Source organism: Silurus meridionalis, chromosome 20, assembly GCF_014805685.1.
Source record: "Silurus meridionalis isolate SWU-2019-XX chromosome 20, ASM1480568v1, whole genome shotgun sequence".
NCBI classification, from domain to species: domain Eukaryota; kingdom Metazoa; phylum Chordata; class Actinopteri; order Siluriformes; family Siluridae; genus Silurus; species Silurus meridionalis.
This window is the reverse complement of record NC_060903.1, coordinates 6,072,501-6,100,045: the sequence shown is the minus strand read 5'-3', so window position 1 is coordinate 6,100,045 and position 27,545 is coordinate 6,072,501. Positions and strand designations below refer to the sequence as shown.

Sequence of the window (27,545 nt, the reverse complement as noted above, 5' to 3'; positions counted from 1 at the left end):
ACATAGTGTAGGTGGTGTCGTATTAATACATTGTTAACAGTGGAGAAGATGGTAGGCTAGTTTCAGTGAGCCAAGGGTTCGTCATGACTACATTTCCCAGAATTCAAAGCTCACGCACACTACGCAAAACCGCGTCACACACTTGGTACGTAAACACAGCAACAGGAAGCGGCTCTGTGGGATTGAGTCCTAGCAGGTTGGTGCAGGAAATTAAATCACGTTGATGTATGTGGTCTGATCGTGTGTTTTATTGTTCATGTTGATGCCCAGGTTGTGATGGCGTGTTAAATTTCAGAGCTGACACTGGACACTTAACGCAGAAAGCCGGGCAATTCCGAGCTAGTTGCCAAAGAGTTAGCCAGCTAGCATAGGGTGCTAGCTTTGTAGCTTCAACGTTGTAGATCCAATGTCATACAGCAGAAAAGGTGATAAAGACGCGAATCTATTAATAGCATTCATAATTAATCTCAAACAAATCAATGTAATTCTGCTGAACTCCGCACAGGAAGTAAGCGAGCGCGTTATCTGGCTTCATTTTCTTCATCTGCTTTCTGTAATACAGTATGTATAATCAGCTTCATTATAAAGATGCTTGTTTGGGCATGAAAATGCTTTTGGAGTCGTTCACACGAACCCTGATTAGCTTCGATTTGTTGTTTTGTTATGTTTGGCCCAGCTACGTTTATGACAAAGTGACTGACAGGTCTGGTCCAGCCCAGCAGTGCGGAAATGCTCTTCAGGGTTGCCAAAGGTTTTCAGAGAAAACGCTCTGAATATCACTAGAAGTCCCCGGATGACGCGGTTGCCTATTTTTCATATTTAATTTGGCGTCATGATTATAATGTAGGGAATCATTAAAATATAAACAATGGAGAAAGTAGTAGTCAGGAATTGCTTAGTGGGAACATTGGTGATTAGTGATTGGTTGCTGGGAACAAAGTTGTACAAGGATTGGACGTTGGGAACAGTGTTGATCAGTGATAGGCCATTTGGGAACAGTGGTGACTAGTGATTGGTTGTTCGGGATCAAATCTTTATAGGGATTGGTCATTGGGAACATTGGTGGTCCTTGATTAGTTATTTTGAACAGGTTGTTTAGGGATACGTAATTGGGAACAATGGTGATGAATTATTTGGTCGTTGGGGAAAAATCTGTATATTGATTGGTTGTTGGTAACAGTGGTAATCAGGGATAGATCATTGAAACCAGTGGTGAATAGTGATTGGTTGTTGGGAACAGTACTGTTCAGTAATTGGTCATTGGAGACGGTGCTGATTAGTGATTGGTTGTTAAGAACAAATTTGTATATGGATTAATCATTGTGATAAATGGTGAACGGGGATAGGCCATTGGGAACAGTGTTGTTTATTGATTGGTTGTTGGGAACTGCACTGGCCAGTGATTGGTTATTGGGAATAGTGGCGTTTAGTTATTAGTTGTTGAGAACAAAGTTGTATAAGCATTGGTTGTTGGGAACAGTGGTGATTAGTGATTGGTTGATAGCAACAGTAGTGGTCAGGGATAGGTAATTGGAACCAGTGGTGATTATTGATTGGTTGCTAAGAACAACGCTGTACATGGATTGGTCATTGGGAACAATGGTGAACAGGGATATGCCATTGGGAACAGTGGTGTTTAGCGATTGGTTGTTGAGAACAAAGTTGTATAAGGATTAGTCGTTGGGAACAGTGGTGGTCAGTGATTGCTTATTGGGAACCTGTTTTTCAGGGTTTGGTCATTGATAGAAATGGATCATCAGAGATTGATTATTGAAAGTGATGGTGATTAGTCATTTGTCATAGGGAACAGAGGTGATTTGATTGGTTGTTAGGAAACAGTGGTATGTTGTTGGGGACAATGTTGTTCAGGGATTGGTCATGTTTAAACTCAAATATTATATGCATGAAAATGATCTTTAATGCTTTTTTTTCAGATAGTATGGTGAGGTGACATGTCATCTTAATAAAACCATTTGCAGGGCAGCGTGCCGTAATCAGCCAGTAAACAAGCATCGGTGCAATGACAGAGTGCTTCCTGCCACCCAATAGCAGCCCTGCAGAGCAGCGGCGAGGGGCGGAGCATCAGAGTGGCGTGCCTCGGACCCCAAGTTCAGAGGAAATCAGCCCCACGAAGTTCCCTGGGCTGTACCGCACGGGAGAACCATCACCTCCGCATGACGGACACCACCATGAGCCCCCTGATGCTGCCTCTGATGATGACAAAGAGCACAGCAAGAAAAAGAACAAGTTCAAGAAAAAGGAGAAACGCAGTAAGACTTTTCTTACTTTAGTCTTTTTTTTTCTTCTCAGTTGATATTTAAGAGCAGCCAAAAAGCAGACATTGCTCATGTTGTGAGGAATAAAAGTACTTAATGGTACTTCCGGTACTAGGATAATCTGTTTGAAATATTTACATGATGTATGAATGCAGGGTATCATGCAAGAAACAATATTTATTTATGAGAGATAAAGCTTAGCCTTAAATTAGGAAGAATTTTTCTTTTTTTTATATATATTTTATTTTGAATGAATAATTATTGTTTAAAGGTTTTTTTGATAAATATGTGGATGTCATTCCCCTTGAAATTGTGTTTAGTTGAATGTTACTATAAATTTTATATTTGTTATTTTTTATTATATTAGATTTAACACTTATACAGGGTTATTCCAAAAGAATGAACCGATATCATGACGCATTGTTTCAGTTCTCAAGCATCATCATGGAATGAGTCAGTGACCATTTGAAAGAGTAGTTATCTAAGTTGATTGTGAGTATAATACTTGTGACTTGGCTGGAGTTTTGTATTGCTTTTCCTTAATAAAATATTGTGTAATGAAATCGGTTCATTCTTTTTGAATAAGCCTGTATAATTAATATAATTTTATTATTATTATTATTGTGGATAAATGGGGGGGTGCACATTTAACCCTGAATCCTCTCCATTTTGGCACTGTACCCTATACTATTACGTGAAAGGCTTCACATCTAAACATTCCCCGAGGTCACTCATACGTTTCCTGCCAGAACCAATTTTCCACACCAAAAAATTTTTGTCATTGCTTGTATGGAAAAATTAAAACAGACATGATTTCACAGCTGCTTTTTATTTTATTTCGGCTAGCCAGAAACCCTGGACAGTACTGTGCTAATGCTGTCAGCGGAGTAGCTACTGTAGATGAACTAATGTTGACCTTTTAGTGAAAGATATTTTAATTTTCTTGCTAGCCAAGCGTGCTAGATTTAGTTTAAGTATTATATGATGTAAGTTGAATCAAAAAGTACAAGGTAACTAAGATTACTTTAGTTAACAAATTTTTATTTAAGCTAGTAATAACCTTTGTTTTTACCTCAGAAACATGGTTAGTTTTTACTGTTTTGTTTACATAATGTGGGTGAGAAATAGAGTTCTTTACTTGTGTTTCTTCTCTAGTATTATATTCCATTTTCTTGGTACATTCCAGAAAAAAAACGACACTTTTTTATTTATTTATTTTATTTAACTAACGATTCGAAAAGAAATGTCAGGACATTCTGTCATCAAAACAACTAAAACTCACTTAAACCTAACTGTAATAAACATGAGAACAAATACAAAGCCTAATCTATCACTATAATCTATATGTTGTTTATAGTCACATTTCTTATTTATTTAGGCAGTTTATACTGTAACACACATTATTTAATTGCAACCTAATGCTTAGAAATGTTTTAGCTATTGGACCTAGCTTAATTTAGTAGACAAACTTTGTGTGTGTTTGTTTGTTTGTTTGTGACAGGCTGTAAAGATTTATTTATTTTTATTGCTTATTTATACTTTTACTTTTATACTTTAATTCAAGTTGTTGTATTTGGAACTTTAAAGAATTTACCTCAGTTTTTTCAGTATATTTATAAAGAGGAATGTTTGCTTTTCTGTACCTCAGCCATGGTTGCTAGCAAGCTAGCTAACATTAGGATACATTTTAGGTAATTAAGTTCATTAAGTTTGCTAGCTATATAGTAAATATATAAATAAATAAATAAATAAATAAATAAATAAATAAATAAATAAATAAATGCAGGCAGGTGATTTATTTTCTTTAGTAAGCCTGCTGCACATTTTGCTAGCAAACTACTTAGCATTAGGCAATTGCATCCACTCTTAACCAAGCCTGCAAATAAACTTGCTAACATCAGGCTATTAGGTTCAATCTGCAGCTAAGCCGTCATGCTAGCTAACATTAGGATTAACTTTTTATATTAAAACCATAAGCTAGGCTTTCTTATTGTTTTGAACATATTAAAACTTTATTAAAACAATGGTAGCAGTAGCAGTGTTTGCCAGTATGTGTTTATGGTTTGTAGCAAATATGTGAGAAAAGAACACATGGTGGGAATTAGCTTCTGGTGTTTTAGAGGAAGTATATGCTAACCTTTAGATCTTTTGTAGTTTAAAATGTCAATAACAGTCACTCAGATAATTTTTCATACTGCTGTTGCTTTAAGGTTTAGCCTTAAAGTTTATCTTTTAAGCTTGAAACAAAGTTTCATTTAGGCAGCTTGATTTATTTATCCAGACTGGTCAAAGTAGAACTGGTCACATTCTTTGTCAGACATCAACCATAAGTACTATCTAGTTTCTGTTCTTCACTCACTGTTATCAGTTCTACAATTCACCAACAGCTATCAACTTCTGTAATTTGTATTTCACAGAACGTTTGATGTGTGGCGTATTCCACACTGGCCCAGCCTGTCAGATTTTACTCCTCAGCTCTAAAGAGAAAGTACACTGTTTTCAACCCACTGGCTATATTTAGCCAACCTATTGCAGAGAAGCAGGAAGTGATGGACAGTTTGAGGACATACCCTGCCAGTCTATGTCCTTTGTGGGTGTGTATCTCTGCTCGACTCCAAAGCTCTCTAAGGAGATAGGCTCATAAGTGCTGGCTGATGGGCTCTGATAGCTGTTATGAGCTCCGTTACTGAGAGTACACTCTGCAAAGTAGGTGTCACGGCTCCATAGATGGAGTCCTAAATAGAGAGCGGGTACAGTAGTTTCACAGGGAATAGTCCTAAATTGTGAGCTGACCTCATTTGGAGTTTTTTTTTTTTTTTTTTTAGTCGGTCATGGCTCACCTTGAGGAAGATTGGCTGGAGTAAAGAGAGGGGAGAGGAGGTGGCCTGGGATGCTACTCGCAGCTCTGTAATCTGCCTGTATGCTTATTATGGTATCAGGTCTGTCGAGGAGAACTCTTTGTTTCTCTTTCTTCATTTGTACGTCTTTGCTTCTCCTTTGTAGCTGAGGGGTACGCTGCTTTCCAGGAGGACAGCTCGGCTGACGAGGCCGAGAGCCCCTCCAAAATGAAGCGCTCCAAAGGCATCCACGTGTTCAAGAAGCCCAGCTTCTCCAAGAAGAAGGAGAAGGACTTTAAAGTGAAGGAAAAAGGCCCCAAAGAGGAGAAGGCCAAGGACAAGAAGTCTAAGGACTTGACCGCAGCCGACGTGGTCAAGCAGTGGAAGGAGAAAAAGAAGAAGAAAAAGCCAAGCACTGCAGAACCTGAGCCTGTCGCTGTGGAGACCCCGGCCACGGTCAGACCCATTTTCGGTGCGCCGTTAGCTGAAGCGGTGAGGAGAACAGCGCTCTACGATGGAATCCAGCTGCCTGCCGTTTTCCGCGAGTGCATTGACTACATCGAGAGCTATGGCATGAAGTGTGAAGGCATCTACCGTGTCTCCGGTAAGCTGTTGCGTTAACTAGTAGCTGCATTTGTGTAGGTACAAAGTGACAAGCATTCAATCATTTAAATCCTTATACCAGTTCTTATGTTCTTAAATCTCTCAGTAAATTAATGACATGCAGTTTGCTTGCTTTAGTAAAATCCTGAACTAATTTTATACTGTTGATCAACCAATGTCCCACGATTCACCACTTTAACTTCAGAAAATCGTCCACCCTTTTGTTGAAGTTAGCGTATTTGAATTAAAGTCACTCCCATATGAGGCCTAAAATCTTAAGACATCATAACTTTCCATGTTTTATGGGTGGGAGGAATAGCATTAAACTCAATCTTGTCAATTAGAACAACATTAGCCAGTCATGCGTGTCTTGAGTTCACCTATGCATAAGCGGGCAGAAAGTGCTTTCCTCTAAATGCTTAGCTCCCCCTGTGATGTGGCTTCTTATGTCTTTAAGGAAGCATATTAGGGATTTTGAAATGAATCATGTCTATGATGCGGACGCTTCTGCAGTAATTGGCCATGAGCGATTATAGCCTACTGGCACTTTTCATCGCGTACGCTTTTTGCTTTAACTTTAATGGCGGACGTAAAAAAAATGCACCCAGCAAAGTGGGTGTGATATCGAATTGAATCGAATCGTTGACATGATAATCCAGTCGAATTGTGAAACCAGTGAAGATTCACACCCATAAAGCATATTTAAAGTAGCTTTAGTAGTAACTTTCCTGGTGTTCCATTTTGATAGAAATAAATATATCAAAATAAAAAGGCTTGCAGGAGCTGTTAACCGTTTTTTTTCTCTCTCTTCCTGGCAGGAATGAAGTCGAAAGTGGATGAGCTCAAAGCGGCATACGACCGGGAGGAGTGCCCGTGCCTGGAGGAGTACGAGCCGCACACTGTGGCCAGCCTAATGAAGCAGTACCTGCGCGAGCTCCCCGACAACCTCCTGGGCCGAGATCTGGGGCCGAGGTTTGAGGATGCGTGCAGCCGCTCCAGCGAGGCAGAGAAGCTGCATGAGTTCCAGCGGTTGCTGGCCGAGGTTCCTGACGGTAGCAGGCTGCTCTTGTCATGGCTCATCACTCATATGGACCACGTGATCGCCCGTGAGGCAGACACCAAGATGAACATCCAGAACATCTCGATCGTCCTCAATCCCACCATGCAGGTGAAGAGTCAGCATTTTGAAACTGATTTTAAAAGTGCAGGTTTTCAGTCAAAAAATTTAAAAAGTGTATATATACAATATGTTATTATATAACAATAATCTGGCTTCCCCTCAACATCGTTCCCCCTCAAAAACTTTTCGAATGCTTTAACTTACTGCTACACCTGTAATGATCTCCATTCTCTTCTGTTTGCAGATTGGCAACCGAGTGCTCTACGTCTTCTTCACCCATGTGCGTGAGCTTTTTGGCGACGTGGTTCTGAAAACAGTGGTGCATCCTCTGCGCTGGTCAAATGTAGCCACCATGCCAGCCTTGCCTGACACCCAGGAGAGCATCAAGGAGGAGATTCGAAGACAGGTACAGCTGTAAAAAAAATTTTTTAAATAATATTAATACACTATAAAGACCTTTTTATGCAGCCAACCGTTTTATACTGTACACTTGGGTGAAAAACGTTCAGGCTTGCCTGAGCAGCAAAGGGAAGTGGTGGGTATTTTTGTCACATTTGCATAGTTTATACAAGGAAGTTGCACAGTGGTTATGAGGAAAATACTGTACATCATGGGAAGCAATGCGTATTATACAAATGAGGTTCGACCTTTCAAACGGGTCTTTGTTGGACTTATTTGTTGACTAAAGTCAAGGTGCACACTGGGAAAATAATCAGGAATTGAGCATATACAAAAACAATGGGGTGTGTAATTTGCATTATGTATGTTTGTGTTTTTCTGCAGGAGTTCCTTCTCAACCGCTTACACAGAGACTTGCAGGCTGGGATTAAGGACCTGTCCAAAGAGGAGCGCCTGTGGGAGGTGCAGCGTATCCTTACCGCTCTGAAACGCAAACTGCGCGAGGCCAAGAGACAGGCAAGGGCTCTAGGGCTCTAGGGCTCTATTTCTCTGCCACATTTAGTACATAAATAAACAAAAACTTATATACCGACCACGCATAACATTATGACCACCTGTTTTTTATTGTGTTCGTCCTCCTTTTGCTGCTAAAAAAGACCTGACCATTGAGCATTAACAATATTAAATTCTTTAACTATTTTGAGCTACACTAGTTAGCCTTGGCTGTCCATGACCCTGTTGTGGGTTCACCACTGTTCTATACTTGGACCACTTTTGATAGATACTGTAACTAACTCTTAGAAAAGAGTTAGTAAGGTAATGATTTTGAGCTCCATTTTGTTTGGTCTCTTCCGCCCCATACGGTATAGTCCTTTAACTCCGCCCCCATACGGTATTGTCTTTTAGCCCCGCCCCCTTACGGTATAATCCTTTGACTCTGCCCCCCACTAGTTGGTGTGACGTACACCATGGTAAAGGAAAGTCATGTCGCTTAAATGCTCTGAAATCGTACAAGGTTCTTAAGGAAAGTAAGGGATAATTAAGCACAAGGTTCTTAAGGAAAGTAAGGGATAATTAAGCACCTAGCTGGAACGGGAACAAGGTACTATGATTGATTTGTTTGATGTGTATATGTATTAATATTTTGGTTAATCTATTTAACTGTGAAGTGTTTTTAATGTGTGTTGTCACTGCCACATCTGTGACATTATCGTGTGACATCACGGGGTTTCTTTTGAATGGCTATTCATGTTTATGTTTGTAAGAGCTGATTGTATTATTTGTTATTTATCTGTTCTGTAGCTCTTACGGTGTTTCACTAAGAAAAGGTTTCTCATCAAGGAAAGGTAGATTTTGTGTTTCCCAAAGGAAAGGCTGACGGCTGAACACAAAATAAAGGCTTTTTGAAACATCAGTACGCTTCACCATTGTCTGGCTAGGGGTTAGCTACAGATACTGACCACTGCATACCCGGAACAGCCCACAAGGGCTCCAATCCTTACGCTTGCCCATTTATCCTGCTTCTAACACATCAAGTTTTAAGGGGGCAAAATGTTACCTATAATATCCCACCTACTAACAGGTGCTGTGATGAAGAGATAATCAGTGTTATTCACTTTACCACTCATAATGTTCTAATGTCATGATGTTATGCCTGTTTAACATGGCGGTATCACTCAGATTTAAATACTAGGGTAGATGTTACGCAGTCTGACAGATTTAATCCAACAAAATGATATTTCTGTTCACCTTTTTTTATGAGAATGTCTCTTTTCGTATACAAACACAGGAGTGTGAGAGTAAGATAGCACAGGAGATTGCCAGCCTTTCGAAAGAAGACGTGTCCAAAGAGGAGATGTCCGAAAATGAAGAGGAGGTCCTGAACATTCTCCTGGCTCAGGTAAGAACAAAGTGAGATTCTATATGCTGAAAAAAGTCCAATAACGCGTTTTATAGACTGTTTGGACAAAAGTATAGGGACACCGGATTTTCCCAGCCATATATGGTTTCCTGAACTGCTATCGCAAAGCTGAAGGTACACACTTGTACAGAACGTCTTTGGATGCAGTAGCATGAAATTTTCCCTTCATTCGAACTAGGAGACCCGAACATTGTTTCAACATGACAATGCTCCTGTGCACTAAGCAAACTCAAATGAAGATATGCTTTGCATGGGTTGAAGTGGAAGATCTGCTATAGAGCTCTGACCTCACCCCTATTGAACACCTTCGGGATGAATTTGAAAGCTGACTGCACCCTTATTTATAGAAACTCAATATATACCCAGCTCACACAGAGCATAAAGACTCGAGTTGCAAGAGTAAAATGTGTAAAATGTGTGTCCCGTAGGAGAACGAGATACTGACCGAACAGGAAGAGCTGATCGCTTTGGAGCAGGTCCTGCGCAGGCAGATCGCCACTGAGAAAGAGGAGATCGAACGACTGCGTGCTGAGATCGCTGATATCCAGAGGTCAGTTTATATACTTTTATCACTAAATAATAATATAAGGGCTTCTTTGTCAACGAATTCCGTTATCGCTTTGTCGGTCTGCTCAAGTTACGGGTTAGCGTGACGGTAAGATAACACAGCCACTTGTGAAATGGAGGAGAGTACAGAGTCAACTGGATGAAGGTGAAACATCAGCACAGTGAGCAAAAAAACTATATTTTCTTCAGTAGGTGAAAATGGTACAGTTTAATGAAATGCTATTGTGTAAAGTGTTTGCTAACTTCAGGACAGTCGCACTGGATCTGGACTCGCGAGGTTGCACAATCACCTCGCTCACGACGTAGCATGATGGATTTAATTAAAACGGTGCGAACAAACTAAATTTAGAACCAGCAAATAACAGCAGCAGTAAACGATATTTTTTTTATGAAGCATGTTAGCTCGCTGCATTTCTCCGTTCCATTCTCTTTCTATCACATTTGTCTTCTCCAAAAGTTACTCATCTGTTTTCGGTGTCATTACTATACGTTCAAATGCTTGTTTTCAGTTTGTATATTTCATTTATGCATATATCATTTAATTATTATACAAGATTAAATGTTTATATCTTTACAACTGAACTAAATTCCTGTGTTTGATTTTTTAAAATTGTCAAAACAATGATGTATTATATTTTATATAGATTTTTTAAGCATAGTTATAAATATCTGCAATTATCATTAAAAACAATATATATGCTGATTTACACAAATTGCTTTACCGTGCCTGCTCGAATGGAATTTTTTTTTTTTTTTTTTTTTTTTACAGAAACAAACACTATAAGCATTAAAATTCAATTAAAGATAGTTAAACTCAGTATGTGGCTTTTGCATTTTTTCAAGTACACTTTTATACATAAATACCCTGAATTAGGGTTTTAAATAATTATAATAACATATATATATATATATATATATATATATATATATATATATATATATATATATATATATATATATATATATATATATATATATATTATTTTATTTTATTTTTTTTAACCCGATTAATTGAAGAAAAAAAATGTTTGATTGTTAATCAAAATAATCGTTAGTTGAAGCCCTAAATAATACTAATATTTCACAAAGTGAAAAGAGGCGTTTGAAAAATATTTATTTCAATGTTTATTTCGGTAGAATTTCGACTTGAGAGAGGTTATAAGTCAAACTCATTCCTCAAAACATTCCTAGTTTATCCCACTCTGCTCCACACCTATATTCACCAGGCTCCACCCCACAGGATTTCCAGTAACGCAGTCGATCACCGCTAGTTTTGCATCAGTTTCATTGTTATTTGAATTCGCTACCAAGGAGGAATGTTGCTAATTCTGTCATTAGTTCACATTAGTGTATTTTTTACTGTATCTTTTGATATGTCTCTAGGTGCTTTCTTTTATAAGCTATTTTTGTTTTCATTTTACTTACACCAATAGTTCTTTTTTTTTTTTTCTTTCTTCCTCTCTCACAGCCGGCAGCAGGGCCGCAGTGAGACAGAAGAGTACTCCTCAGACAGCGAGAGTGAGAGTGAGGACGAGGAGGAGCTGCAGATCATTTTGGAAGACTTGCAGAAGCAGAATGAGGAGCTGGAGGTGAGAGCAAAGGAGAGGTGATGAGGTGATGAGAGGAAGATGTAACAGACGGACAGACAGATCTTTATCTAGATCTTTTATTTAGATAGACAGACAGACAGACAGACAAACAGAGATAGATAGATAGATAGATAGATAGATAGATAGATAGATAGATAGATAGATAGATAGATAGATAGATAGATAGATAGATAGATAGATAGATAGACAGACAGATAGATAGATAGATAGATAGATAGATAGATCTATCTATCTATCTATCTATCTATCTATCTATCTATCTGTCTGTCTGTCTGTCTGTCTGTCTGTCTGTCTGTCTATGTTGATGGATAGAAATGTCTAGATAGATAGACTGTTTATTATTATGTATAGTTAAAGTGCTTATGGTTTTTCGCCACAGAACAAGAACACTCACCTGAACCAGGCCATCCACGAGGAGCAAGAGGCTATTCTGGAGCTCCGTGTTCAGCTCCGCCTCCTTCAAAACCACAAGCTGCAGCAGGAGCACACAGCTCCTCCCACAGTTGAGCAGGCCCCACCCACACAGCCCAGCCCAGAGGAACGATCTAGAACCGAAGAGCTGAACAAACGTAATGCACCTGTATCTATAGCAGCCCCGGGAGACATCAGCGTCGCTGCTTCTTCAGCTCCCGTTAATGGAAAGCCAGGAAAGGATGCTTTAAAAGCCTCACCTAGCAAAACATACACTGTTACTCAAAATCCACCAATGTAGATCAAACACCAGAATGGCGTGCATCCTATAGCGTGGCTTTTAAAAGCTCAGCTCATACAATCACTCGAACCGCAATACAGAGTTTGTGATTATAAAGATGAAAAATAGGGTAAGGGATTAAACCACAGTGGGTGTGGAAGAGGTTTTATGATTTTCTTTTTTTTTGTTGTTAGGAGTGGTGTCATAAAGCTAAATATATCTAAGTAAATGTATCTAGCATTAATTTGGTTATGATTTAACTTAACTATTCTGCAAACTAAGGCACTGCTGATTGCTGAAAAAATACTGTAATCCTTCAAATAATTATCGGAAAAAGTATTATTAATGAGCTACTCGGTAGAAAACGGTTCAAAGATATTTCTTAAAGGGGATGAAAAAAAATGGTCTCTGCATTTCTCTATTTTTATTTTTGGTGGGGGGGTGGGGGGCATGGGTAAAGGCCCAGGATTAAACTTGAAGTCATCAAAGTTATTTCTGATGGTGTGTGTTTGAGACAGAGAGAGAGTGAGAGAGTGAGTGAGTAATATAACCACTGTGCCATAGGTGAATGACTACAACCGGTTCGAAGTTTTACACTGAAGAAAATAAACGGATCAGACAAAGAAGTTCAGATGCTTTATTTTATGTTTCCATTATTTAAAACCTGTTCGTTTGATTCGTCTGTAGTGTTCATGCTAAACTACAACATAGTGTAAATGTATACTTCATAGATATCTGATTATTTATCAGATTTACATTTAGGTTTCAGAAGGTTTTTATACTTTTTCTTTGTGTTTAAAACATATTGACCTAATCACAATTTATCCCAGTAATTCATCATGAACTGATAGGTCTATGTTTTTTTCTAAACATTATTATTAATATTGTTGATATTATTATTATTATGACCAGGTTGTCTCTTAATTGATTATTTGAGATTGCTTTGGGGAAGTACCGACTTCAAATGTATGTGTTCCACAGGAACATAGAGAATTCGTTCTCTCTATATATATAATTTGTGTTTCCTGTTTCTATTTGTGTGTGCGTCTTTTTTATGTTATTAAAAGTAAAAGTCATCTTGAATTTCTAGCAAATGCTCTTGTATCACCATTTTATTCATTTCTCATGTTCTTAATGTGGCTTTTTTTTAGCCCTTTATCCTTTCTAGCAGATGAATGCTACAAAATGTAATAAATATATTATGTTTGAAGAAAGCATTCTGCTTATTTGTAATGTACGGGCCATGAGTTTATTGGGTAAATTATTCATTATTATAGTAACCTAAGAAGAAAGACATGAATAAGGTGAATTGTAGAAAGGCTATATCAAGCCTAACTACCACTCTTAATAACCAGGGTGAGCATGTTGAACCTTGAGGTGCTACAACTTTTTGGCTACAGCAGCAGAAGACGCCAAAATGTTAGAAGCTAGAAGCACAGACTCAACAAAACTTTGAATGGTGAAGAATGAACAATGAATTTTTTTTTCTAACTGTACAGTTTCACAGCATAGATTTAATGTGTTCGCTGTACACAGTGTCGGGCGGTCAAAGCCTTCTCTGCTGGCCTAAACACTATCAGAAGCACTGACCTTCATGTACAACCTAAATTCTAATATTTATTCCATGAAATTGTATAACAGTTTATTCTCTTCATTTCATAGCGCTTCTCTTGGCTGCACTGCTTCCAGTACGTGTATGTGGATGTTAGATTTTTTTCTGTCCAATCAGATTTCAGCCTCTATGTGCTGTCATGTCAATCTAATCTGCCCAGGGCCTTCAAAGTCAGTACTGCTGGCCTTTTTACCATAGTCTCCTTAATAAATAGCTCTGTTCCTTTAACCAATCAGATTTCATATTCACCTCACAGGGCAGCTAGCTGGCCCAGAATAGTGTCAGCATTTTTTCGTCCTCAGATTGGTTGGTCAAAATGAAACTGTTACAGCCAAGTTCGACTGGCAAAACACGTGTGTAGCTCTGCACAAATTAATACATCTGAGTTAGACTTTTTTATGCATACAGGGAAAAGAGATATTGATTTGGTCTCGAACATACTTAAAAATCCATTTTCCAGAAAAGCTAGACATCCTGAGGAGGTCGGCCATGTCTAGCTTTTCTGGGTTTGTTCTCCACTTCCAGGCCAGTGAATACGAGTGGTACCACTGGCTTACAGCCTCTGAGGAGCGGTGCACATTGTAAGTGCATCTCTGTTGTGTAGGTTGTATTTTATTACCATTTTTATGTTTTTGTCATGTTAGATTCTGAACTGCTCTAGATGATGATGGTGCACAGTTGCGGTTGTAGTGTAGCGATTTGCAGTCTTAACTGGGTTTATTGCTTTAGTAAAATGGTATTCACCCTCTATATGTGAAATGCTTTTCTCTCTGTAATGCATCGCGTTGTTATATTGCGTTTTTTGTACAGTATTGATGGTTTCTATAATTTTGATGTGATAGTGGTGGTATTAAGAGGTGGATTAAGTCGGGTAAGTCCCCACTGAAGGCCCAGGTACCAAATACACGGCCCGCCACACACACACAAATTTACATATATATATAAGTAAATGTAAATAGAAATTAAGACAACTTCTGCTTAATTTCTCGCAATTGTTTTTTGCATTTTCTTCTTTGCATCTATAAATGAAGCTTGCTTCGGATCTACATTGTACATTAAGAATTAATTCATATAATATGTATAATAGTAATAAACTTTGCAAGTTTTTGATAAGACGTGACAAAAGCACATCCCCAGATATGTTTTTTTGCAGTATTTTTTCTCTACTTGTGTGTGTGTGTGTGTGTGTGTGTGTGTGTGTGTGTGTGTGTGTGTGTGTGATGTTCAGCGTACGCTTATCCCATGTGCGTGTGTTTTCGCTCCTGAAGCCTTTTTATTCGAATTACGTAATGCGCAACAGGCGGGTCACGTGACCCGGGTTTCCGTTAGCTTGCGGCAGGAGCTGGTCAGCGCAGGCCGGGGCTGCGGTGTGGGGAGAGAAAGTCGCTGGAAGTACAGCGGGAAAGAGTGAGGGAGAAAAAGCGTACAGAAAAAGAAAGACAACAAGAAAGCGAGAAAGCGACGGGGAAGAATGTGTGAGATGTTGTAGGGGCTGTTTTGAAATGGCCATCAGGGAGCTGAAAGTGTGTCTTTTGGGGGTAAGTGGAAAAAACCTCCTCAGCATTCTTCTGGGTCCTCGGAAAGCATCCGACGCTCCGGTTTCTGCTCGTCTTCAGGCTTCGAAACGTCTTAAACACTTAGGAGAAAGTGTATTAAGATAAAAAAACTGTGCTGAGGTTTGGTTATTTGAAGCCACTTTGGTATAACCGCTTTGTAGTTTTATGGAAAGTTGCCTGAAACGGAGCTAACATGCTAACTATCCCCGGGTTTAATGATGCCAGCTGTTTTCAGGGGAAACTAACCAGTCTGCTACAAAGCCGCTCGAAGTCGCCGAGTGACGTCATTCGATATCGCGGATGGTGTTTTGGTCATGTTCGTTTGCGTATATACACGTGTTACTTAAAGAAGGAAGGAGGATTTTTTGGGGGACACTTAAAATATTATTGTTAGGGATGTTATTTATTAGAATATTTATCATGAATACATTACAGTAAGACCCCGATAGACGAACGAGTTCCGGTCCGAGAGCACGTTTGTAAGTCCGACAAGACGAGGTTTTTACACCTTTGACCCAAATGTGCAATGTAATACATAAAAAAAGAAAGTTTGTTCCATCTGTGAAATTTCGCAACTGGAATGTTTGTAAGCTGGGGACATACCGTATATGAATAAATAATGTACAATGAAACAAATACGATTAGGAGGTTTTTGTTTGTTTGTATCATTTTGTTAAACTTCACCAGGCAGGTTTTTAAAACATGTCTTTTGAGACACCGTTGAACTTTCATGATGTAGCTGTACTGTCCAAGCCATAGTCAGTAAGAGCACCTTCTCTCTTTAATGAAGATGGACAAAAGCCCACACAGGATTCGTCTCACTGATACACAATTTTACTCAATCCTGAGAGTTTCCTCAGAACTTTAGTGAACTGACCACAAAGAAAAGATGCCAAGAATCTCACTTGGGGAAATGCGCATGAGATCAGAATGTACTGCTTTTGTTTTATTTTCACAATTTATTGTGTATCCTGCCTGTTTTGTTGTTCAGTAAATGTTGGTTGTGTTTGGCTGTCTATTTAGACCCATTTAATTTTGGCCCCACTGAGTCAAAAGTTTGACACCACTGGTCTAGAAGGTGCTTTCACACCTAGAAGTTCAGTTCCTGATTCTGATTTAGAGTCTTTGTGGTTTGGTTTGTTTTCTATCTGCACATATTAAAGAAAGAAGAAAAAAAAAGCGAAATAATCCTGCAATCTATGTATAAAACTTGTTCATTCTTTGGTCAGAAATGAGGCGACGGGATGATTGAAGCAAGTGGTCTCCAGTATTTCACCATGCTTAGCTCCGTCTACGGAGTCGGCCTGCTTTTTCTGTTAGCAGCTCACTAGATCAGTGATATTTTATTTAAATAAAGTTGCTCAAGGGCTTCTATAAATCACTGAATCTGTGGAATGGAATGTATTAAATTGTTAACACTGGCCATGGTAGCAGAAAATTACATTTCTTTTCACTGATCTCCAGCTTGATCATAATCATCATCATCATCTGGCCTGCCTTTAAGCCAAAGAGCATGAAAGTCTAAACATGAAAGAGCCAAGTAATACACTACCATCTACTACTACTATCATCAGTGCCCTTGCCCAAAACAGTGTGCAATTTTTGCATGCCACTTTATACGTCAGTATTCTTTTTGAGACGTGGTCCCTTTATTTGTGGTGGCCTGAGAAATGTTTTTGCTCCTTGGGAATGGACCTGGAGGGGGAAAAAAAGCAAATTTTTTGTTGACATTTTCTCCTTTGCTGTCACAGGACACAGGAGTTGGGAAATCAAGTATTGTTTGCAGATTTGTCCAGGATCACTTTGACCACAACATAAGCCCAACTATTGGGTAAGTATATGGTTCGGAGAATATCACTTTCTATATTATACCCAGCATTAGACCCAGGTGTGTCTTTACAGTCCAACAATTTGTAATTCCTTATTAACTGTTGAAAAGTGCTCAAAAGCTGATTTATAAGTACCCAAGCCAGCCTCATCTTTTCTCCTCCGTTGCTGGAATGCACACAGTCTCGGATGTTTTCATGAGTCAGCCCAGTAAAGCAGAGTAAGGGCCTTTTTCTGGCTGGAAGTTGTTTACATAAGCACTTTAAAAGTTACTGCTCCCACATAAACCATGTAAATAGATCACTGTGGGTATTGCACAAAAGCGTATCACATCAGCTGTGTGCATGTTGGCATCAGGTTGTCGAGGTCTGTAATACATTGTCGTACAACCCAATGTCCAACAGTAAGTTTCCCTATGGTAATTTCTGTCTGGTTTTGATCTAGAACTAGCAGCAAAAAAAGTACAACCGCCCATACGTTGGTGTGGTTAAATCGCTAGCCTATGTGCCAGATTAACAGATTATGTGTTCATGCTACAAGAGTTTCATTCCACAGCTTCAATAGCCTTTAAGAAATCTTTTTGTTCGTTTCATATAGAATCTGTACTGTACAGCTTCTTCTTCTTCTTCTTCTTCTTTCGGCTGCTCCCATTAGGGGTCGCCACAGCGGATCATCCGTCTCCACACCACCCTGTCCTCTACATCTGCCTCTTTTACACCAACTACCTGCATGTCTTCCCTCACCACATCCATGAACCTCCTTTTTGGCCTTCCTCTTTTCCTCCTACCTGGTGGCTCCATCCTCAGCATTCTTCTACCAATATAATTTATGTCCCTCCTCTGCACATGTCCAAACCATCTCAATCTCGCCTCCCTCACCTTGTCACCAAAACATCCTACATCGCTGTCCCTCTAATAAACTCATTTCTAATCTTATCCATCCTCGTCACTCCCAACGAAAACCTCAACATCTTTAGCTCTGCTACCTCCAGCTCCACCTCCTGTCTTTTACTCAATGCCACTGTCTCTAAACCATACAACATCGCAGGTCTCACCACAGTCCTATAAACTTTCCCTTTCAATTTTGCAGATACCCTACTATCACAAATCACTCCTGTCACTCTTCTCCACCCACTCCACCCTGCCTGCACTCTTTTCTTCACTTCTCTAACACACTCTCCATTACTTTGCACTGTTGAACCCAGGTACCTGAATTCCTCCACCTTCTGAAGCTCTTCTCCTGCAACCGCACCACTCCACTGCCCTCCCTCTCATTCACACACATGTACTCTGTCTTACTCCTACTGAGTTTCATTCCCCTTCTCTCCAGTGCATATCTCCACCTCTCCAGGCTCTTCTCAACCTGCTCCCTACTCTCACAACAAATCACAATATCATCCATAAACATCATAGTCAGGAGACTCCTGTCTGACCTCGTCCGTCAACCTGTCCATCACCACTGCAAACAGGAAAGGGCTCAGGGCCGATCCTTGATGCAGTCCAACCTTCACTCTAAACCAGTCTGTCGTACCTACTGCACACTTCACTGCCGTCACACTGTCCTCATACATGTCCTGCACCACCCTTACATACTTCTCCGACACACCTGACTTCCTCATACAGTACCACAACTCCTCTCTTGGCACCCTGTCGTCGCCTTCTCTAAATCCACAAATACACAATGCAATTCCTTCTGTCCTTCTCTATACTTCTCCATCAACATTCTCAAAGCAAATATGGCATCTGTGGTGCTCTTCCTCGGCATGAAACCATACTGTTGCTCACAGATGGTCACCTCTTCTCTCAGCCTGGCTTCCACTACTCTTTCCCATAACTTCATGGTGTGACTGATCAACTTAATACCCCTGTAGTTACTGCAGGTCTGCACATCTCCTTTATGCTTAAAGATCGGTACCAGCACACTCTTTCTCCATTCCTCAGGCATCTTCTCACCTTCCAAAATCCTGTTAAACAATCTGGTCAAAACCCCACTGCCATCTCTCCTAAACATCTCCACGCTTCCACCGGTATGTCATCTGGTCCAACCGACTTTCCACTCTTCATCCTCTTAATCGCTGCTCTCACTTCCTCCTTACTAATCTTATCTACATCCTGCTTCACCATCTCCACATCATCCAACCTTCTCTCTCTGATTTTCCTCATTCATCAGCTGCTCAAAATACTCCTCCACCTTCTCAACACACTCTCCTCACTAGTCAACACATTTCCTCTCCATCCTTTACTGCTCTAACTTGCAGTACATCCTTTCCAGCTCGGTCCCTCTGCCTGGCCAATCGGTACAAATCCTTTTCTCCTTCCTTAGTGTCCAACCTCTCATACAGCTCCTCATATGCCTTTTCCTTGGCTTTCGCCACATCCTCTTAACCTGCTGCCGCATCTCCTTGTACTCCTGCCTACTTTTCTCATCACTCTGTCTATCCCACTTCTGTTTTGCCAACCTCTTTCTCCTTATGCTCTCCTGCACTTCCTCATTCCACCACCACGTCTCCTTGTCTTCCTTTCTATTTCCAGATGTCACACCAAGTACTTTTCTAGCTGCCTCCTCATCACTCCTGCAGTAGTTGCCCAATCATCCAACACCTCCTTAACACCACTGAGCCTCTCTCTGACCTCTTCCCTGAACCTCACACTACACTCTTCCTCCTTCAGTTTCCACCATCTTATTCTTCTTTCAGTCCTCACTCTCCTCCTCTTCATCCTCGCCTCCAAAACCATCCTACAGACCACCATCCTATGCTGTCTAGCTACACTGTCCCCTGCCAACACCTTACAGTCGCCAATCTCCTTCAGGTTGCATCTCCTGCATAGCACATAGTCCACCTGTGTGCACCTTCCTCCACTCTTATCGTCACCCTATGATCCTCCTTCTTTTTAAAATAAGTGTTCACCACTGCCATTTCCATCCTTTTAGCAAAATCTACCACCATCTGCCCTTCCACATTCCTCTCCTTAAAACCATACCTACCCATCACCTCCTCATCACCTCTGTTCCCTTCACCCACATGCCCATTAAAGTCCGCCCCAATCACTAACCGTTCTTTCCTAGGTACACCATCTACCACTTCATCTAATTCACTCCAGAATCTTTCCTTCTCCTCCATCTCACAGCCAACTTGTGGAGCATAGGCACTGATGACATTTATCATCATCCTTCAACTTCCACCTTCACGATCATCACCCTATCAGAAACTCTCTTCACCTCCACTACACTCTTACTGTACTCTTCCTTCAGAATCACCCCTACACCATTTCTCTTTCCATCCACACCATGATAAAACAGTTTAAACCCACCTCCAATGTTCCTGGCCTTACTCCCTTTCCACTTGGTCTCCTGAACACACAACATATCTACCTTTCTCCTCTCCATCATATCAGCTACCTCTCTCCCTTTACCCGTCATAGTACCAACATTTAAAGTACCAACCCGAACCTCCACTCTCCTACACTGCTCCTTTCCCTGCCGTCTCTGTAGGCGTCTTCCTCCTCTCCTTCTCCTCCTTGACCAACAGTAGCCCAATTTCCACGGTACCCTGTCGGCTAACGATACCTGTGGCGGTCGTTGTTAACCCGGGCCTCGACCGATCCGGTATGAAATTCTCATTTGTGATCCGCATATTTGATTTGGCACGTGTTTTACGCTGGATGCCCTTCCTAACGCAACCCTCCCCATTTACCCGGGCTTGGGACCGGCACTAAGAATGCACTGGCTTGTGCCTCCCTAATGGCTGGGTTAGAATCTGTACTGTACAGCACTCATCCAAATCCTAACCCCTGCTGTGCTACACATGTGCAGCAAAGATCAGGTCCAGGTGTTGGTAGGAGATATTGTTTCACTCATTAATTAGCTTGAACAGATGCTAGAAAGTCACAACTTTGAGCACAAAAAAATACACGGAAGCATAGGGGGAAAAAAACTCCAGCCAAATTCAAATGGTCCTCATGTAACATTATAGCTTGTGGGCAAATTTGTCTTGTAATAGTGAAGATAAGCATGAAGACAAACATGATGCTGCACCAGGCGAGAATTAAATCTTGGACTTTTTGAAAGACGCATTAACGTACATGCACTATAAGGCCTATCTTATAATAATATTGGCATATTATTATGACTGGTAAAGTGAACAACACTGATTATCTCTTCATCATTGCACCTGTTAGTGGGTGTGAGATTCAGTATTAGGCAGCAAGTGAACATTTTGTTCTTTAAAAGCATCTCCAAAACTGCAGTTCTTGTGGGCTGTTTCTGGTCTGCAGTGGTCATTGATGCTCAAATTCCTGAAGAGGTTTATGCTGTTAATGATCGACGTGTCAGAAATGTTTTGGCAGCAAAAGAGGGACCGACACAATATCAGGCAGGTGCTCATAATGTAACGTAAAGCATATCATTGCGTTGTCAGGCTTTTATAGGGCCTGGTTTTGTAAACACTTTCATTCAGATTATATAAACAAGTTAAATGTCATGGTTCAGTATGCAAATTAATATAGGATGACGTAGTGATGGGATAATATAGCACAAGAACTGGAAGACTGTCTATTTTTGTCTGGTTGAATAAATAACTCAAATGTGATGAAACCTATGATACAGAAATACAGAAATTCCCCTTTTGGCTGCTTCAGACAAATCCAGGAAATGCTTTCCATGTATTAATTCAAACATATAGAGTTATATGATCTCGATGTTGCCTCTAAACTTTTATATGTCTGTGTAGGGCTGTGTATTGATAATGAGCATAGACGTGTAGAACTGTTAACTGTTAGTAGCTAGTTTCACTTTAAGACAATAATTATAATTGTGAAATGATTACACATTATCGTTCAAGTATGCTGCGTGACACAAGGGGATTAGTGTATCGATGAAAAGCAGTTATAATCCATGAAAGTAGAAAATGTGAATGTGTGTCTGCTTTGTGTCTACACTGAATGATTAACTGTAGCTTTTGAATGAGTGTGAATATGAGTATAATTCCCCTTCGTTTCGGGGTAATATCAATAACAAAAGAAGAGCTTCCTTTTTATTGTCATTTCCAATGTTCCATTTGTGTCACACTGTTTCCGTAACTGCTCACGCTTTTCTGTTTATGTGTCAGTGCGTCGTTTTTAACCAAGACGGTTCCCTGCGGCAATGAGCTTCACAAGTTCCTGATCTGGGACACGGCAGGGCAGGAGAGGGTGAGCGTCTCTTCTTTATACGTTCTCTGCACCTCGCAGTCAACACTGTCGCAAACACAAACACTAAGCGCAGCATGTTTTCAAGCTCTGCTGCTTTCAGAAACTTCCCTATGTTTTCCCAAACAGTATGATTGGAGATTCAGGCCTAGATGAACATTCCTATTCTCCAGCTCTCATAATAATCAGATACTCTTAATATTAACTTTATATTTTTGAAGTCCTTATGTATGAGGGGGATAAAAACAACACCCACGTTGGGGTTAGAGAGCACTTTGTATATAAGAACATAGTTTTTTTTTTTGTCTGCTTTGTTTCAGAAAGTTTTATTTTTTTGTGTCCAGCCCTGAATCTCAGGACTGAACACTACATTGCTCACAGATGACTAATATAATTCCAACATGTATTATGTAACAAGATGAATTCTATTATAAACGATGGTTTTGCTATTGTCTGTCCAGCGAGGGTAGGAGCTGATGTTTCTCTATGTTTTTTACTAATATGCTACATATTCGCTACTCTGATTAACCTGTTGTGACATTTTGTAGCCATAAACTCGAAGTCTTTAATGTTTGTTGGATCAATACCCCAAATCCACGTGTCCCAGTTATATTATACCAGAATTCCCCAAGGACAATGGTTTGTTTTAGAAAAAACCTTCACCTAAGGACATGACTTCAGACTGTAAATGAGTCTCATAGTATAGACACACTTTGCTTTGCAACTAATTGGTTACTAATAGTGGTAGTTAGTTTGAAATCATTTATGTAAACAGAATAAAACCTTTCATAAAAGTTGTCCAAGCAGGCAGAAAAAAAAAATCTTGAAAATTGAGTGGAAATAAAAGAAACACATGTTCAAGTATTTCAGATGCAACTTCCCAAAATGGCTAAACTCAAAGTTAATCATAAGGACCAAAAACCCAACATAAATATTACACACAAAAAAAGTGTAAAGTTTGACATTGTTATCGGGGCATTTAATCTTGAACCTTTTTTCCAGCTCAGACTCTGTAGACTATGATTGAAAATGATTACGTTTGGTTTTGTGAACGAAATGCATTTCCGTGAAGTTCAGGATTCATTTACATGCAAAGGTTTAAAAAGGCAGGCAGTGTGTGGCCCCTGATCTGTGTGGCCCCTGAGCTGTGTTTGATGCGCTTCTAACTCTAGAATCTCTGCCATGACCAGTGTAAATTGGAACGCTTGCTGAATGGAATTAAACATGAGCAGATATCAACAGTCTTTACAGGAAAGGTGTGGTGATTATACCTCCACACTGACCACTGCATGCTTGGGAATAGAAATCTCTCTCTCTCTCTCTCTCTCTCTCTCTCTCTCTCTCTCTCTCTCTGTGTCTCTGTGTCTCTCTTTGTGTCTCTCTTAGTCTTTCTCTCTCTCTCTGACTTATTTGCTGATTCGGGTAAAAGAGTTTGCGTGTTTGGAAAATGCTGAGTGGGTATGTTGTCTGCTCTGCTGTTGCAAGTGCATGACATCACAAGAAACTAGTTGTCTATCCATTAAATGCACACTTCCTCTTGTTTATGTATTTCCCTGTTTTGTCGCCTCTTGGACTGTCCAAATGCCCACAATTAAAAAAGTGTTTTCAGGCAGAAAAAATATTATTGGGTTTTATTTTTATTTTCAACCTTTTTAAAAATGAATTTACGAAAAGATTTTAATTACTCTATATCTGTTTGCTTTGTTACAGTTTCACTCTCTGGCCCCGATGTACTACAGAGGGTCTGCTGCTGCCGTTATTGTGTATGACATCACCAAACTGGTAAGTTCCTCTGCACACCGTACAGTGAGGGAAAATAAATATTTTTTGAATATTTAATATTGAATTAGGTGACTTTCTGGCACATATTAGAGGACAATTTTTTGTCATCGTCCAGGCAACTGAATCCAAACACCCCAAGACAAAGCCGCCAAACACGAACAACCCCAAACAGGAATAATATCTCAAGAAGGCATATCCCAAGAATGTCCCTTAAATGCTCCCGACTCTAATTCAATTTAATTAAAACACTATTTGGCAAAAACGAATGTCACAATTTAGCCCTAATACTGTATAATGCAAAGCTGTAGTTGCCAGTACTATACATTTTTATTTGTATAGCACTTTTAAGGATGTTGTCTAAGAGCAGCTTTCCACAGATAATGTGCTAAAAAAATCAAATGTAATGATCTTTAAATGTAAGTTTTTCCTTACTGAGCGAGCCAGTGGCGACTGTGGCAAAGAAAAATTCCCTGAGATGGCATAAGGAAGAAACCTTGAAAGGAACCAGACTCAAGAGGGAACCCATTTCCATCTGGGTGAGGTGTGTGGGTTGAGGTGTGCAGTGAGGATCAAATGCAAACTGTAGTCCTGAGTCATTGTAGAAGACTGTTGACATTAAGTAGCATCTATATAAAGTAGCATATATATAAATAAATAAAAATATTTATTGCGGGTGGATATGCTGTTGTCTATACAGTCAGTGTAGGCACAAGATGGATTTGCACATACATTACTGTGGCTTTGGAAAAGTTGAAAGGTCTCTTTTTTTGTGCAGGACTCGTTCCAGACCTTGAAAAAGTGGGTGAAGGAGCTAAAGGAGCATGGCCCAGAGGATATTGTAGTGGCAATTGCAGGAAATAAGAATGATCTGGGTGATATACGGTGAGCATTTTGTGTTTTTATTGGAAATTTGAAAACACTGAAACAATACATATGAACCATTTAATTGTCTAGCCAGCTTACAATTGTTAACAGCATAATTAATAGTAACTAATCTCCAAGTGTTATTTATTTAAATATAATGTTTGTTATACATAGATCTTTATCCTGTTTTACCTTGGTTATTTTTTTTCTTTTGGAAAAAACTGTCCAATTAGTTGGAGCAGTAAAGGATGGAGATGGAAGTGTACTGACTAGTGAGGAGAGTGTGTTGAGAAGATGGAGAGAGTATTTTGAGCAGCTGATGAATTAGGAAAATGAGTTTTTTTTCTGTCTAATTGAGCACCATTCTTTTGGAGTAGTTTTATATAAAACAGTTATATGGATTTTTGCAGGGAAGTTCCCACAAAAGATGCCAAGGAGTTTGCAGAGTCGATCGCAGCCATATTCATCGAAACCAGTGCCAGAAATGCTGTCAACGTTGAGGAACTCTTTCAAAGTATTAGTAAGCGTTTTTATTTATTTTTTATCCTGTCCTACTAAACATTATGTAATCGCTTCCTAAAGACCAGATAAGTTCCATGACTGAAAGCTGAGTGCACATTGAATATTAATGTAAAGAATTGGTTTATTAGTTCAGTATAAACACATTGTTACGTTTTCTTTTTTTTGTTTGTTTGTTTAGCATATTAAGAAGCAACTTATAAGAAAATCTTCCTAGTTGAGAAGATACCAGGAGTGTGCAAAGCTTCATCATGAATCTGTTTTCTTGGTCACTGTATAACAGAGGTGTAAAGAGTACCTGAAAATCATACTTGAGTAAAAGTATAGATACCTTACTGCAAAACTTTACTCCATTACAAGGTAAAAGTCACCAATTCCAATATGACTTAGATAAAAGACTTAGAGTATCTGATTTAAACAGTACTCGAGGAATTTTACTCGTATTGAACGTAGGCTCAAACATGCATCAGTCCTCAACACCTCGACACGTTAGTGAAAAGCCAAAAAACGTTTATTTTCCAAAATACAAATCAAACTAAACACCTCAACCCACTGCATTCAACATGCCAGAATGAAACGGAGATCAAACAAGTCGGGCAAAAAAAAAAAAAAACAAGTAGTAAAGCAATCTTTTAAAAAAGGAAGACCAATCAACTAATAAAATGACAGTATCTTGTCAAAGTGGAAGAACCATTTATATTTAATAGACAAATAAATTGAAAGTAAATAATTTTAGATGAAGTAAAACCAAATATTCCGGACTGATTGTGATTTTGATGCACTTCTCAATATTTGATAAACTTTAACAAAAGCTGGTTCCCAGAGGTTTTTTTTATTTGAGCTCTTTTTGAACTGAAAATAATGTTTAGCAGTGATAAAGTCTCTCCCAGGCAGTACATGCGGGTAGGGGAGTGTTGAACCTTCAGCAGAGATAGTAAAGTTCATTGTCACCAGAAATATAGTAGAATAAAAAATTGTATATATTGAATCCTAAATGAATGAGAGTAACAGTTGCTTATATCTTTGATACTCAGTAAAACCAGAAAGTAGCCAAAAAAATGACTTTAGTACAGTAAAAACGTGCATTTACACAAATCCTTTACACCAGTGGTCTCCAAACTTTTTTGCGCCACGGACCGGTTTAATGTGAGAGAATATTTTTACGGACCGGCCTTTAAGGTGTGGCGGAAAATTACAACACGATAAAATGATACGACCGGCATAAAACTGGTATTTTCTAAATATAATAATAAACCTGCATCCACTTATTTTTTTGTTCATTTTGCTAGCTTGCGCGTTTCAATTTGAATGTAATTGAATGTATTATGTGTTAGCGGCCGGAGCAGCCCCTATAAGAAGGTAGTGGATGTAGGTAAGACATGTGACTGAGGCATCATGACATGCATCAAGAGTGAGTCATAGACAGATGTGGCGGAGAGAATCCGGTAATTTTCCAAAATAAATCATTGTTTAGAATCAGACAATAAATAAAACGGATGATGTAAGTTATGTATTTTTTTCCTGTGTGGTACCAATTGACCCACGGACCAGTCTCTGTCCGCGGCCCGGGGGTTGGGGACCACTGCTTTACACCACCGCTGTGTAATTCCATGTGTTGTTTCATTAAAATAGTAGAAAGTAGTTTGCATATAGTGTGCATCAGAATGAATCCTAATGTTTCCTCTGCAGGTCGGCAGATCCCCCCACTAGAGAACACGGACGTGGACAGCAACGAGTCGTTCAAGATCACACGCCAGCCACCTCCATCAGCTAGACGCTGCTGTTAGAGGAGTGAAAAAATTGTCTTGCTCTCTTCGTCATAGCTGGATATTTAATTTAGCTTTATACCCATCCTAACCTGTAACCTAAAGTTAGCTTGACTTTAGTACTGATGTAAAAAGAGTTTAGATTCCGCAGTTTGAAGCATACAGTAGGTTTCTTCAATACAGTATTGTTTACAAATATGCACAATGCCGACTGAACAATATTTCCAGTGTTCACTGTGAAGACAGTGGAGCAGAGTTAGCTGGCTAATTCTGTAAAAATAACTTCATAAGGAGCAGAGCCGTAGATCTAAACACATTTGTGTCCGACTCGTGCTCCAACTCCACAATCCTGCACTTCTTAGGACTCAAAAAAAGCACAAAGGCCGGATCGCGTTGTCGTAAAATAGTA

The 27,545-nt window shown here is 39.5% G+C and overlaps 2 protein-coding genes across 4 annotated transcripts in view; both read left to right on the top strand.

Moving 5' to 3' along the window:
- Positions 1-98: 98 nt before the first annotated feature.
- On the top strand, positions 99-13,241 carry ralbp1 (ralA binding protein 1). Of its 3 annotated transcripts, none has more exons than XM_046876969.1 (10): positions 99-196; positions 1,980-2,270; positions 5,280-5,717; positions 6,535-6,884; positions 7,081-7,242; positions 7,620-7,751; positions 9,025-9,135; positions 9,585-9,706; positions 11,192-11,312; positions 11,713-13,241. In XM_046876969.1, the coding sequence occupies exons 2-10, from the start codon at positions 2,021-2,023 to the stop codon at positions 12,043-12,045; spliced, it is 2,019 nt and encodes a 672-aa protein (XP_046732925.1). In that variant the 5' UTR covers positions 99-196; positions 1,980-2,020; the 3' UTR covers positions 12,046-13,241. The 3 variants fall into 3 exon arrangements, with proteins under 3 accessions (XP_046732925.1, XP_046732924.1, XP_046732926.1); XM_046876968.1 differs by having other exon boundaries at positions 132-196; positions 1,935-2,270; XM_046876970.1 differs by lacking the exon at positions 99-196 and adding an exon at positions 207-225.
- A 1,725-nt stretch (positions 13,242-14,966) lies between these two features.
- The window catches only part of rab31 (RAB31, member RAS oncogene family), a 12,714-nt gene continuing 135 nt past the window's right edge, over positions 14,967-27,545 (top strand). The window contains exons 1-7 of the mRNA XM_046875822.1: positions 14,967-15,174; positions 16,944-17,023; positions 22,127-22,208; positions 23,916-23,987; positions 24,763-24,869; positions 25,262-25,371; positions 27,060-27,545. The exon at positions 27,060-27,545 is cut by the window's right edge and continues 135 nt beyond it. Coding sequence (XP_046731778.1) covers positions 15,139-15,174; positions 16,944-17,023; positions 22,127-22,208; positions 23,916-23,987; positions 24,763-24,869; positions 25,262-25,371; positions 27,060-27,157 — 585 coding nt within the window. The 5' untranslated portion in view covers positions 14,967-15,138 and the 3' untranslated portion in view covers positions 27,158-27,545. The remainder of the gene's footprint in view (positions 15,175-16,943; positions 17,024-22,126; positions 22,209-23,915; positions 23,988-24,762; positions 24,870-25,261; positions 25,372-27,059) is intronic.

What these genes read in the sequence shown, in the direction of transcription:
- ralbp1 (XM_046876969.1), top strand. Translation starts at nt 2,021, where the DNA reads ATGACAGAGTGCTTCCTGCCACCCAATAGCAGCCCTGCAGAGCAGCGG. An exon ending in AGGAGGAGATTCGAAGACAG is followed by an intron (nt 7,243 to 7,619) that starts GTACAGCTGTAA and finishes GTTTTTCTGCAG; the next exon opens with GAGTTCCTTCTCAACCGCTT. An exon ending in AGCAGAATGAGGAGCTGGAG is followed by an intron (nt 11,313 to 11,712) that starts GTGAGAGCAAAG and finishes TTTTCGCCACAG; the next exon opens with AACAAGAACACTCACCTGAA.